The sequence below is a fragment of the Orcinus orca genome, chromosome 7, assembly GCF_937001465.1.
Source record: "Orcinus orca chromosome 7, mOrcOrc1.1, whole genome shotgun sequence".
Lineage (NCBI taxonomy): Eukaryota > Metazoa > Chordata > Mammalia > Artiodactyla > Delphinidae > Orcinus > Orcinus orca.
In genome coordinates this window covers 119457914-119472008 of record NC_064565.1, presented here as the reverse complement: position 1 = coordinate 119472008, position 14095 = coordinate 119457914, and the positions used below count along the sequence as shown (strand labels likewise).

At 53.1% G+C, this 14095-nt stretch overlaps 1 protein-coding gene across 2 annotated transcripts in view; it reads left to right on the top strand.

The window, feature by feature from the left end:
- The first annotated feature begins 411 nt into the window (after window positions 1-411).
- Window positions 412-14095, top strand: part of NDUFA10 (NADH:ubiquinone oxidoreductase subunit A10) — a 49009-nt gene continuing 35325 nt past the window's right edge. Inside the window, exons 1-7 of one of the 2 annotated variants that reach the window (XR_004482210.2) lie at window positions 412-572; window positions 4098-4266; window positions 5007-5222; window positions 5765-5851; window positions 7792-7913; window positions 10068-10147; window positions 13918-13972. Coding sequence is in view for 1 of the 2 variants with exons in the window: in XM_004262538.4 (XP_004262586.1) it covers window positions 498-572; window positions 4098-4266; window positions 5007-5222; window positions 5765-5851; window positions 7792-7913; window positions 10068-10147; window positions 13918-13972 (804 nt within the window). In the remaining variant the exon portion in view is untranslated. The remainder of the gene's footprint in view (window positions 573-4097; window positions 4267-5006; window positions 5223-5764; window positions 5852-7791; window positions 7914-10067; window positions 10148-13917; window positions 13973-14095) is intronic. The other variant, XM_004262538.4, reaches the window with a different exon arrangement.

Below are 14095 nucleotides of genomic sequence, written 5' to 3'. Positions count from 1 at the left end.
CCCCCCGCCCCTAGCCCCAGGCCGCCTTCCTAGCCTCGGGTGGTTTGTGAGCTATGGAGACACTTTCAAGGAGGTGGTTTTGAAGTCCGCACCTGCCGGTCTAGGGAGTTTGGGAGGGTGGGGAGCGTCCTGGACGCGGGATGTGCTGCAGCAGTAACTACGAGGTCTGGGGCGGCCTCGGCTCCCCGCACTGCGCGCCCTCAAAACCGGGCAGTGGGCAGGCCTCCCCTTGGAGCCCGGGCGGCGGGAGACCCTCCCCTTGGAGCCCGGGCAGCGGGCGGGCACTACAAGGTCCAGAGGAGGCGGACGCCGTGGGAGACCCGAGGTTAATCAGCCCCCGGCTGCGCTCTGCGCGCCTGCGTCCGCCGTCCGGAAGTTCCCGACAGGCGCGGCGCGGGCATCCCGGCAGTGACGTCACTGTGGCGCGCCGGTCGTGGGAGGGGCCCTGTCGCGACTGCGTCCGCTCAGGTCCTTGAGCCGGTGCTGACAGCGGAGCCATGGCCTTGAGGCTGCTGAGACTGGTCCCCGTGTCCGCGACCTCTCGGGGCCTCGCGGCGGTCGTCCAGCGCGTGGTGAGGCGGCGGCGGGCGGAGGCCGCGGGTGGGACCTGGCTTGTCCTCGTGGCGCCGCCCCTTCCTCACCTCCCCGGGCCTCCCGGCGTCATTCTCGGGGGGGATCCTACTGTCCCCTGGAGAGTTCGGTCCTGAGTCGCGAGGGTAGGCCTCGGAAGGGCCGCCGCGAGCTTCTCCAGGTCGTTTTCTCTCAGCTCCGAGCAGAACGTGGGGCCCGGAGGGGAATAGGCGGCCTGGCCGCCCTCCTCGGGGAGGCCAGGTTGCAGATATTACCCAGTGCGATTGTGCGATAGACGAATGAGCTGGTGTGGGCGAGCCCCGAGAGCCTGGGGGCGCTGATGCATTCATTAATTCATGTGGCAGCGCTGTCAAGGGCCAGGTAAGGGGCGATGTGACGTTGAGCAGAAACGTTGAGCAGAAGGCGTTCAGGTTAGATCTGGAAGGATTAGGAGAACTTCTTATGGTAGAAACAGTGGAATGACGTACGCGGATTCAACAAGACAAGCAAATGAACTGTGGCTGGAAACCTTAGGAAAACTGTTTTATGACAGTGACTGTATCATCATAGCTCCTTTGGATACTAGTGGCTGGAGCAACGTTGGTGTCGAACTGTAAAGGGACTTGACCTCTGTGCTCAGGATTTTGATGAGCAAAGGATTTTGAACAGAACAGTACAATAACCTTATTAAAAAGTCATATAAATGTTTTCAGGAGATAACTCGGGCTGCAAAATAGAAGAAAGAGAGAAAGAATGAAAGAGGGAAAGGTGATTGTCTAACACCCAGCGTACTTCCCTGCATTGGTGACAGTGAGGGCCCCAGAGTAGAGGGGGCTGCCGGGCACACACTAGATGGACCCACCTGTAAAACTGTGTTCACCTCTGGACGCTACTCCCTACAGGGGATGTAGATGGCCTTCAGTAGGTCCAGAGAAAAATGAATAAGATGAAAAGGGTATACAGCTTGATGCTTGGAATAATTGAGGGAATTGGAAATGTGTCGTGAAAGATCACTTATTCCCTGTGATTCCAGAGAGCAGAAGAATGAGGCTGAGGATGGGAAATAATAGAAAAACTGTCATAACCATAAAAAAGCACTTTCTAAAGATTTGAAATCAGGGAATAGTTGGTTGCTTCATTCACATATCACTGTGCACCTGCTGTGCGCCACATCCAGGTATATTCACGTTGGGGACACAGATGGGAAACAGTTTGCACGTGGCTCAGAGGTAACCTGGAGGAGAGAGTGATTAGTTTCTTGGGTGCAAGGTACCAATATGATTAACACCCCGTCACTTATCTCATCTGCTACTCTTCCCGCACCCAGTCCACTTGGCACCAGCTACACTGGCCTTGCTGACCTTGCCTCAGGGCGTGGGCGCTTACTGTTCCCCCCGCCCGAGAGGGAGACCCTCTTCCAGGTAGCCACATGGCCAGTTCCCTCACTGCCGTCCAGTCTCGGTTCAAATGTCACTCTTTCTGCGAGGGTTCCGTGACCACCCGTTTTAACGTACATCCCATCCCGTAAACCGTCCTCCCCTTCACAGCACTTACTTAATATGCTGTATAATTGCTTGTTTTGTTATCCTGTGGAATTTTTTGGCTCACTGCTCTATCCCCATCGTCTAGAAAAAAGACTGCATAGTATGGGAATCTAATGAACAGTTGCTGAATGAATAAATGAGTGAGTGAATGACACGCAGTTGCAACTGAGTAAATTAGGTATTCGCAGTTGTTGGGATTTGAGAGTTTACTCTCCTGGTCTCCTGTCAGTGGACCTTTGGTTGGTTCCAGTTGTTGTTGTTGTTGCAGGTGTTACTCCGTGAGCGTTTTGATATGTGTCATTCCTCCTGTTTGCTTCTCTTGGTTGCGGTGGCTTCTCAGATTCTCCTTGTTTCTGTTGACCGTGGCAGTTTTGAGCAGTACTGTGTGGGTAGTTTGTCCCTCGGTGGGACCCGTCTGATATTTCTCGTGACTTGACTGGGGCTGTGTGTTCTTAGGAGGAAGAGCACAGAGGCAAAGTGCTGTTCTCATCACATAATATGAAAGGTACACTGTGAGCATGACTTGTCACTGAGGACCTTCGTCACCTGGCTGAGGTGGCGGTAGTGTCTCTGCTGTGAAGTTACTCTTGCTTCCCCCTTTCCATCGTGTCCTCTTTGGAGGGGAGTCACTGCGTGCACACAGGGAGTGGGGGGTTAGGCTCCCTTCCTCGAAGGCAGAGTAGCCACATAAATTGTTTGGAATTCTTCTTTATGGGAGGTTTGTCTCTTCTCCGCATTTATTTATTTATACCAGTATGGACTTGTGTATATTTATTTTAAATTTGGGGGTGAAGTTCAGTACAGCTCTCCTTTGTTGCTCAGACCGTTCCAGCTGTGGCCATTGGGAGCTCTTTCAGGTGGCTCCTGTGTCCCTGTAACCTGCCCCTCACGGTGTGTGTTGAGCACTTCCTTACTACCTGGCCTGGCAAGCTGGTAGGCGTAGAATCAGCCATTTCTCTGAGGAGCGCTTGTTCCTTTTACTGGAGAACGGCATTAGAAACCAAGACCTAGGTACTCCGTGTGACTGATCTTGGAGCTTCCAGGTCCTCTCAGCAGACAGAGCAAGGGAGTGTACTGTACTAACCTGTGTACATGCCCACATCTACAAGTACTTCTCTGTGTCCACTAAACGAGTTCATGCTGTGTCTGTAGCTCCAATGCGGTACTGCATGGGTCATTCCAGCTCCTCCCCTTGCTGATCCGTGGGGTTTTTTGTTTTTCAGGGATAGGGGTTGTTTGAGTTTCAGTGTGGAGAGTAGATTGGGACACTGGAGACAGGAGACAGAGCAGGCATTTGCGTTGCAGACGAGAGACATGAGGATGTCGCAGAATCGGTGCACTGGGGGTGGGGAGGGGCCGCTGGCCCGAGAGCCTTCAGATTAGGATCAGTAGGGTTTTGTGAGTGATATGGAGTTGGAGGAAGGAGGAGGGTATCAAAGGTGACTCGTGGCTTTGCTCTGTTCTGCTTGGTGGATGGTGGATAGGGAGCTTGTGAGGGGAGCAGATTGGGGCTTGGGGTGCGGATGCTGAATTTCAGTTTTAGGTCTGTTAGCTTTCAGGTACTTTCAGGACATCTAGGACATCAGGAGCTGCTTAAAGGCATGAGATAACCCGTTCCAGAGCTCAGGACGGGAGCCTGCACTAGAGAAGTGTTCCTTATCCCCTTCCGCCCTGTCCCCCCCTCCCCCTCCTCCTGCCTTTCTGTCATCCGTCCATCCATCCGTCCATCCAATTTTTATTGAACGTGGTAAGCGTGTCCTGTTCCAGGCCCTGAGGATTTAGCAGTGATCAAAGTAGGCAATCGCTGTCTTTATGAACTTACGTTGGGGGTGGGGCTGAGAGGCAGTAATTCAACAAATAGGTTATACAGAGGTCGGTGTTTTGTCACCAGGGGTCTTCTTGGCATTTATATTTACCTAATAGCTGCTGGTGCCCGCGGTGACCAGAATGCTCACGTGCTGTTGTCTGCTGTGTGTTTTTCAGGGAGGAATTCACACAAGTGTCCAGTGCAAGCTGCAGTACGGCCCGCTGGCGTACCTGCTTGGTGAAAGAACGACCAAAAAGCTGACGGGAAAGAGCAAAGTGATAACTGTGGATGGCAACATATGTTCGGGGAAAGGCAGGCTTGCAAAAGAAATAGCAGAGAAGCTAGGTATGAACTTGTGTCCTGCAGAGTGACACGACTTTCTCAGATATACAGTTACTTATCTGAGTTGGATTTTGCTTTAATATTGAGTAGGTAGAACTGCGCCTGAGGTAGGTATTTACGCTTTTGAAATATTTACTGAAAAAGCTGTTTTTAGTCTTTCAGATTTGGAAAATTTTAGAAGTCCACACTGGTTGTCAGTTTGAATTGGGATTTTATCTTGACCATGTAAGCAGAGCACTTTCACAGGAGCAGTCTCATTTGAACTGTGTAACAGCCCGTGGAACAGGGCTGACAATCTCTCACTTACGGACGGGCAACCTCAGTAAGAAGCTGGGTCACAGGCTGCTTTGTGTAGGGCCAGGCGTCCACCCCGTTTCCCGACTCTGGAGCCGGTGTCGTCCCCATGCCTTTCTCTAGTGTTTGACAAGGCGAAGCCCAGTTGCATGCAGTGGGCACCCCGCTCAGGGGCAGCTCTCCTCAGGAGGAGTTCATACGACGGTACAGTGGGAAATGCTGCCATGCAGCCCTGGACCTTCATGCTGCCCTTGCACACGTGCTTCAGACATGTCGTCTTCCGTGTCTCGTGTGCTCCCTTTCACGCACCAAGAACACAGGTGTCAGGGTAACTTTCCCCAGGTCTTCGCCGACCGGCCTCAGCAATGGTGTTCACATGCATCTCCGCCGCTTGCTGGTGGGATGCGCCGTGCCCATAGCATGTTTTGTCCGGTTGTTTCTCTCCTCAGGCCTGAAGCACTTTCCCGAGGCAGGGATCCATTATGCAGCCAGCACCACTGGGGATGGGAAACCCCTGGACATACAGCTCAGCAGCAACTGCAGTTTGGAGAAGTTTTACGATGACCCGAAAAGTAATGACGGCAACAGCTACCGCCTGCAGTCCTGGTTGTACGCCAGTCGCCTCCTGCAGTATGCGGACGCCTTGGAGCACCTACTGAGCACAGGTGCAGTATCTGTGGTTGGGTAGCTGTTGGGCGTGTCCTGCACTTGAACCCTTTTCTGAAATGCAGTCATTTTAGATTGCTGCTCATTAGAGCTTTTTTAAAGGATATTTGATGAGGCAAGCTCTGGCTTTCCAATAAGATCATGGATTCTCTGAGATCCATGGTGGTGGGCGTGGGGCGGATGCCCCGGGGGTCTTACTGAGCATCTGGGATGGGGGCAGGGTTGCAGTGGACAGGGACGGAGGGGGGCGGGCAGCACGGGGCAGGACCTATGGTTCCAAAACGAAATCCCTTTCTCTAGTAGCCGGATGCTTTCATCAGGGCTGAAAGAATGAAACAGAACATTGTATCGCCAAAACCAAAAAAGTATTGTAGTTTTGAAAATGATTTCCCACTTAGAAGTGCAAGTATGTTCTTTTGAAAATATTTGGTTTGGAAATGGAATTGTAAATAATTTTTTCCCTTTCTAAAACGAAAGGGCTAGTTTTCGTTGCTTTAATTACTATCTGAGTTTTGATGTTTGTCTCCATGTTTTTACACAGGGCAGGGTGTGGTGCTGGAGCGCTCCGTCTACAGTGACTTTGTCTTTGTGGAGGCGATGTACCGACAGGGCTTCATCCGGAAGGAGTGTGAGTCCGGCCGGCAGGCTGGCCTTCCTGGGCGCATGGGGTGACTTGGTAAAGGCCCTGCTACACTCACCCTGCAGTTAGTATGCGTTCTGTGAACATCCGTTAAATAGATGAATAATGCCATTCCACAGGAAAAACCAATTCCTTCCACCCTCTTTCCCTCCTAAATTCGTCTCTCCCTGTGAAAGCACGGTGGTGTACTGGATCCTGAACGCACAGCTTACGCCGAGTCTCCACACAGCCTCCCAGGAAACTTCCCGGCTCTCCAGCCACCTTGTGGCACAGCCACGTGGCTCTGTGGCCCGTGGCTAGCTTCACTGAGCGGTCCTGTTCCCGTGCCTCCCTCACTCCTCTTTGCTGGCCCCTGTGACTGCAGCATTCTTGTCCTTTCCTTCTCTCCTGCACGTGCTGGTCTAGTGCTTTTAGGGACACTAGCACTGGGTTGGGGGATTGTTGAAAGTCTGGCAAGTGGCCAGTGACAAGAATAAAGGCTCCTGGCTAAAGTAGCCTGGCCATGAGGAGTGAGGGAACCCGTCCGGTTGGGGCCGGGGTGTCTGGAGCTAGGCGTGTGCTGGACAGGGCTGTGGAAAGGCCGTGTTGTCGTTCAGCCTGCGGGCATTTTCACCGTGAGCTTGGTCGCCTGGATCCAGCAGGTGGCTAGATCTGGAGCGCAGAGTACGAGCGGTGGGTTCCTGAATGGGGAGACCGAAGCCAGCCAAGGCTGAGCGGTGAGGGGGCCGCCCTTGGTCTGCGGGCCCGTCCTGCTGTCTGCGCAGTCCTGGTGCCTGTGCGGAGGGCAGCCAGAGCCCGTGCTGCTGAGCCAGGCGCTGAGTCACACAGGCACTCCGACAGCCTCGAGGCCAGCCAGCCGGCCTTTCCGGGGTGCGCGCTGTGTGCCGGGCTCTGCCTTAGGTGAGAGGGGTGTGCGGCTCGGTGAGACAAGGCCCGCGCCATCCTGGGGGGAGGGCTGGGAAGGCAGCCTAGGTGCGTAGTTGCAGTGAGCGCACTTGCTGGCTGCGCAGCGTGGTCCCCGGTGCAGAGGAAGCGTGTCGAGAGTGTCTGACCCGTCGGGAGACGGGGTGTTGTGGGCAGCGTCCCTGAGGAGTGAGGCTGGCTGAGCCGTTGGTGGTGCCGCTACAGGGGCTTTGAGGGCAGCAGGCGCTGGTGCGGCTTGGAGGGGGCCGGGTGCTGGCGGAGGGGCGGGCAGGGCCGCGCTAGCAGGACGGGCACCTTGGCCGGGACGCTTAGGTTTCTCCTGAAAGTACTGAGGAGCCCCTGAGGGGTTTTAGGAGCGGGAGGCATGTGGTTAGGTTTGAATTTGTTTATCTGAAGGATGCGTTCGGGGAAGGCAGGTCCAGGAAAAGGAGAGCCTTGGGCGCAAGTCGGGGTTGGAGGGGGCCCCGCGGGAGGGAGGCCCGTGGCGGGCAGCGGAGCAGCCTGCTGGGCTGGGCGGACCTGGACACGGGCGCGCTCTTGGCCAGCCCGGCTGCTCAGCTCTGTGGGAGAGGAAGAGTGGACCCAACTGGGCCGACGGGGCCAGCAGCGAGGAGGACCTGGAGGGGCAGCAGGCTGGGAGGGGGTAAAGGTGCTGCACCCTCCCGTGTGGCCGGGCGCACTTCAGGTCTGGCCTTTAGAAAGCTCTTAGGCCGGGCCTTAAATCCCAGTGTTGGTATAAGTTGCCTGATTTCTCTGGCCTGACTCTTTTGGTCTGTAGAGATGAGAAGCCCTGCCCTGCAGGGTGGCTGTGAGTGCTGCGGTCGCCGTGTGCCAGCCTCACGTGCGTGCAGCTGGCGGTAACGGCCGTGACTGTTACGTGGTTCGCAGGTCGACACGTGGCTCTGAGAACTGCGTGTACCTTTGGCCTTTTATTTGAAGAGAAGTGTGCATCTGAGGGCTGTCCGTGGACCATCGGCTGACAGATGGTGCCTCTCTTGTGCCAGGTGTGGACCACTACAACGAGGTGAAGAAGGTCACCATTTGCGAGTACCTGCCCCCTCACGTGGTCATCTACGTCGACGTGCCCGTTCCCGAGATCCAGAGCCGGATCCAGAAGAAGGGAAACGTAACTCAGCCTTTAAGTCCAAGACCACTGTCTCTTTATGTGTCCTCGTTACGTTTGACATAGATCAGTGCTTCACACCGATACTTATAGTGGGATACTGTGAATTCCTGATGGCCCCCACAGGGACGGGGGCACGCACATGGGTCCCCCCGGGGGAGCGGGCACTTGTGAGATGGGCGACTGAAGGAGGCCCCGGCCACTCACTGCTCTCCTCCAGTGCTCTCCGTCCCTGGTACCATCCTGCCACTGTCCCCTGACCCTGGGTCACCTGAGCCACTCTGAGGATGGGTGCATCTCCTGACAGGACTTCCCTTTCTGTTTTTCTAATGGGCTTTTCATGCCCTGTTGTTTCCTACAAGTTGAAAATAATTTCTAATACCCTTTCAGTTTACCACTCCCATATGTTGGGCCTGTCTTCCTCTTTTTCCTACTCAGTGACCCTAAAACAGTAGAGCAGTGATCTCCACAGGCGTTCATTAACTCTTAGGGGCGTCGAGACAGACAGGTGCCTAGAAACCCTGCGATTTGAAGTTGGCTCTGCAGGTGTGATGCAGGATGCAGGTCAACAAGGCCCGTCTTTGCCCTTTTGACTAGTTCTTATTTGGAAAGATCCCTCCTACCTGGAGTATTTTTTCCTGGGAGGAAATGCTCTTTTTGACATTGTGATGAAAAGGTAGGCTTGCCTGTATATCTGTCATCCCAGGGCCCGTCCTTAGCGCTGGGAGTCTTGTGGGTGCTCCGTGAGTGCCTCTCTGATGGCAGGTCCTTGCCAGGGTGGCAGAGACGCTCTGGGCGTCTGCTGCAACTGAAAGAGGCTGTGGGTCCCCCTCCTCGCTCATTTGGTGGTGAACACATGTGACACCCGTGGCTCCCTGTTGGTTACCAGTCTGCACCTGTGTGAGTTTCCTCCTAAGTGTGATGTGTAAGGTAGACTTTGGAGAATATTCCATCAGGTGGCGGAAGGAGGGAACTGCAAGTCAGAAGTATTTATTTATCATTCAGTGGAATAATTTTGAACACTTTTGCTTATTAGAGTGATGTTTATTGAGAAATATGAAGATATATATTTAGAATTCTCTAGATAACTTTTGATATCTGGATAGCAATATTTTAGAAACCATCTTGAGGAACAACTTAGAGCTATGAACATTTTTATTTTTCCAGTATTCCATGAATACTGTCACCAGCTAAAATTACCACTGTGTCTAAGTAAAGGAGACATTTTATCAAAGAAACATTATGGGGCTTCCCTGGTGGCGCAGTGGTTGAGAGTCCGCCTGCCGATGCAGGGTACACGGGTTCGTACCCCGGTCTGGGAAGATCCCACATGCCGCGGAGCGGCTAGGCCCGTGAGCCATGGCCGCCGAGCCTGCGCGTCCAGAGCCTGTGCTCCGCAACGGGAGAGGCCACAACAGTGAGAGGCCCGCGTACAGCAAAAAAAAAAAAAAAAAAAAAGAAACATTATGTCATTAATAGATGTGTGTTCTTATATTCTAGCGGGGAGACTAATAGTAAACAAGGAAATAAATAAGAAGTACGGGAAATAAAGGCAAATGCCATGAAGAAAATCAAACAGGGTGACAGATAACTTAGCCTTTAGCGTTGCTAAACCGTGAGAAGTTTTCAGTATGGAAACTTGCCACTCATAATTGGAGCTTTATGTTTCTGAAATTGGCAAACGTTGTATGAAAGGGCAGTGGAGATGGAAAAAGCGGGAGAGGTGGGGGTGAGTGGTAGAAAAGCGGGGTGGGCCACGGGGGCGGGTTCTGCGGCTCGGGGGGGAGTGGGCCAGTGCCCCTCCCAGTCCCCTCGTGTGGCGTGTTGTCTTGCATCGCCTGCACTCAGGCACGGCCCAGAACGGGAGGCGGGGCTGTAACTATAAAGGGGGTTCTTCCTGATCCTGTTCTAAGTCCACCTCTTAGAGTCTGTGAAAGAAAGGTCATGCCATACGTTCACCTGGGCAGGCTTCCGTGCTCTCTGCGGTGCAATGAGAACTGTTCTAACTGGTACCGAAGCCCCTCCCATCACCCCACAGTTCCTAGAGCACCCAGCGTGACTCGTTCTAGGAAAGCTGTTCGTTGATTGTCTCACATTTTCCACAAGCACGGGAAAAAGAAAAGTCCAGACGTATCACACTTCTCTGCTTTTTCTTAGCCACATGAGATGAAGATCACCTCCGCCTACCTTCAGGGCATCGAGAATGCCTATAAGAGGACCTTCCTTCCCGAGATGAGGTGAGCCCAGGGCACAGTGGATTGATGTATTTATTTAATTTTATTTAATTTTATTTTTCTAGATGTTTTTGATGTGGGCCGTTTTTAAAGTCTTTATTAAATTTGTTACAGTATTGCTTCTGTTTTATGGCCTCAAGGCATGTGGGACCTTAGCTCCCTGACCAGGAGTCAGACCTGCATCCCCTGCATTGATAGAGGAGGTCTTAACCACTGGGCCACCAGGGAAGTCGCAAGGATTTATCTGACAGAACTCCACACGTGCAGTTCCTTAGGCCCCACCAGCCCAGGGGCGCGCTCTTGTTGATTTCAGTGGATGTCGTCTGGGGAGTTTTAATGTGACGTTCATAAGCAACAGTGACAGCAGATATTTCAGTTTGAGTTAGTAGGTTTGGGGTTGACTTTTGATTTGCTTATTTTGCCAAGACATTTTTTTGTTGTGTTTTTAGAATATTTTGATGCTAGAAGTGAGCTGAAGCTGTATTCTGTGACAGGTTTTAGGGTTAGAGAACTCATGTGTTCACTCTAGGTGGCAACTGAATGGTCATGTTTATTACCTGGAAGCCTTGCCCGAAGGTGCTCAGTGAGTCCACACAGAATTTGTGGAAGGTCAGCAACGTCTGTACATACCTTTGAAAGATGTTCTTAAGTGGGGTCTGGGTTAAATGAAAACACCACCAGACCTTTCTCCATTTGGTTTCTTCTCTCCCTCCCTCTTTCTTTATTGAAAGCACCGAGGGATTCGTGGTTTCATCCATTCTCTCTAGATGGTCATTCTGTGGTCTGCGTGTGTGTCATGTGGAAGGGGTCATCTCCTACTGTCACTCAAGTCCAAGTAAAATTAGGATGTTTGAATAATGCTGTTACTGAAGGTCTCTAGTAGTATTTCTCAGACTTTTAGAAAACGTAAGCCTCTCTTGATACCTTAAAGTATTATGCTCTTGTTGTTTAAAATTTCAAAGTAACTGTAAAATTGTGAATAAAAACAAAGTAATGTCTAGCAGTTTTGGAAGAAAAGTTTGATTTTAAATTGGAATGTAATTTTTTTAGCTGTGAGCATTGAGGCTTATAGTATCTCTGCTTGCTTGTGATAAGCTTTTCTCTCATAGGCAGTAGAAGCAACAGGGCGGACTGTAGGTCGTACTGCTCTATTTTCAAGGCCAGAAGTGCAGGAAAAAAGTCAGTTTTGTAAATCTTGTCCAGGGGAATATATAGAGCTATGAGAATAAACAGAGATGGTTGACCCTAGGATTTCAGTTCCAAAGGTTCCTCTTGGAGATCTTCTGGCTACAAAATCACCACCAACAAGGCTGCCCAGCAAGTTCTCAAATAGGACGTTCAGCTGTAACATCAGGAAAGTACAGGCTAGATTGAACTTGCAGATGGGGTGGGATTCTTCCTGTACCTGGCAGTTATTTTCCAGAACTTACCCTCAGGGCTCCCTGATCATGAAGCGTTTAGCAGTGATTCTAAGTATCGTTGCTCCATTTGGCGCTCCGCCCTTAAGCCGCGTTGGGAGTCAGCTCGTGGCCTCTCCAAGGTTCAGCGCTCCCGAGGGGCCACTTTCCGTTGTGCTGGAGACCAGACAGCCTCCTCCTCCTCCGCTGGTGAACCCAGCCCAGCACGTTGCCCTCTGGTGACTGGTGAATCCCAGCGTGGAGTGGACGGTTCTTCACATCCTCACCGGTCAGGGCAGACGGTCAGACGTTCAGTTCTGTTTTCACATCCCTGCCTCGGTGGTCGGGCGCGGGCCTTGTGGGTCGCCGCACGATTTGGAGGCCGTGGCTCGCTGGTGATGGACTGGTAGTTCCTAAGGATGGGTTTTTACTGGCTCTTGGTCTCTGCTGGACGGGGGTGCCGCAGGCTGGGTCACCCCGCGGGGTCAGTCTGGGAGCTTGGTGGTGTCACCGTAACGGCGCAGGTGTTGTGCCTTCCAGCTGATTCCCGGGCTTGAAACAGCAGCTTTCTCTGCACCTCATTCTGAGGAACCTGCGGGCGGGGTGAGCTTCCTGCGTTGTGGTGTGCGGGGCCCTCGTCGGGAGGTGCCCCTGAGGACGTGCGGTGCGCCGGCCGTGTACAGCGGGGCCTTTGCGGCCTCTGCTGGTCCCTCGTGCCAGGGCCGCTCGCTCTCCTAGCGTCAGGTCGCACTTGGAGGGAGAGGCTTCTCCGGCGTCCTTGCAGGCTGGGCTGGGTCTGGATGTTTTTAAGTGCCACGGGCTCAGTTAGTTCAGAGTCGCTCAGGAGTGTTGGACCTGCTGTGCGTTGTGAAACGGACCTCTGTTTCTGCCGCACGGACTTCCCAGATTCCCGGGTTGGTTCCTTTCTCTCTTGGTCCCCAGCCTCAGCCACCTGAAAGGGGAAGGTGCAGCCAACGGTCTGGCTCTGCCTGTGGAGCCGAACCTGTTGGGGCACCGAGTCGGGCTTCCCCTCCGGGAGGCTGCGCTGCTGTCCTTGTTTCCGTCTCTCTCCTTGCAGACTCACCACCAGTCGGGCCCCTCAGGCCCGAACGCTGGCTTCTACTTTGATAAGCAGTGAGCAAACCAGAAGAAATAAAAAAGAGGGTTTTTTGTTGATGTTTGTTTGCTCTTTACGCGACATGTAGCGCGGCACTGTGACTACAGAATCTGTTTAAGATGATGCATTTATTCACCTGAAAGGAGGAAACTCCACTCTGTTTATGATGGTGTCACAGGCCGTCCTGTGCGCCGCTGCCCGACACTGCACAGGGGCCGGGCTTCCCGCCTGGAACCGCTTTGCAGGAAGGTTGGGTGGAGCCCTGCTTCCAGTAGTTTGTATTGGAGGAGCTGTATGTGGGCATATGCGTGGGGGGCCGTGTGTTCTTGGAGTAGTGACCCTGGTGTAGATGTGGCTCCCGTCAGTAGGGGGCGCTCTGGTGTAAAGACGCCTGAATGAGAAGATGCGGAGCGGTGTTCACGGAAGCGGTGGTCCAGCCTTGCCCTTCTGCTGTACCCTCCTGGAAGCGGGGGGGGGGGGGGGGGGGGCGGAGTCAAACACTCCTGCAGAGACAGGCTCTCCAGTGGGCCTCTCTGAAGCGTCCCTCGGGTTGGTCTGGAGGTGGTGGGCAAGGGCGCACTGACTAGGAGGCGGGTTTCAGTCTTCGCCTGGCTGGGCAGCCAGGTCTCCGCACAGCAGTAGATGTGGTGAGGAAACGGGTAGACGTGCAGGAAGCTCCCTCCACTGTCCCCCTTTTTGGGACCAGCGTGACTTTTCAGTGTCCAGACTAAGGACCTGGACTAAGGGAACCGAGTTGCTGCTGTCCTGTTGCATAGTTTGGTTGAAACAGGTTATTTTGAGGGTTTCATTTGTCTCCGAAATTCCAGCAGCTCAAGTAACGTGCCCCTCCCATCCCCCCTCTGGCTCCGCGACACCCACCCTCCAAACACCACTTAGCTGCTCTCTGTGCGTCCGTCCCACTCAGGCCCCGGGCTCCCCTGTACCTTCCTGTAGCGAGTGCTGCAGCTGGAGATGGTTTGCGTGGCAGCAGAGATGACTCGTGTCCCTGCTCCTTGTAGACGCTGGCCTCACGCCCATGCAGAGGGGAAGTCAGGAAACAGACCTGCAGCTGTCACCGTCCAGCCTCGAGCATGTCCCTGCTTCTGACTTGCCCTCCTTAGCTGGTCGTGCCCCGTGAGCCAGTTCAGAGAATGTGGAGTGTTGATACTTAGAGTGGGAGCCTTGATGTCAGGTATTCATTTGTACAGTAACGTCCACGTGGGAAATTTACATGAATGTCGTCTTGTTTTCTCTAACAGTGAAAACTGTGAGGTTTTACAGTACAGTGCAAGGGAAGCTGAAGATGCAGAAAAGGTAAGAAAATGGCTGAAAAACTTATAATTATTCTTAAATTTAATTCATGTATAAGGTTTTTACAAATCAGGTAATGAATTCAGCTCCTACTGGTCTTAGAGGCATCTGTGTTTTATAATCTAA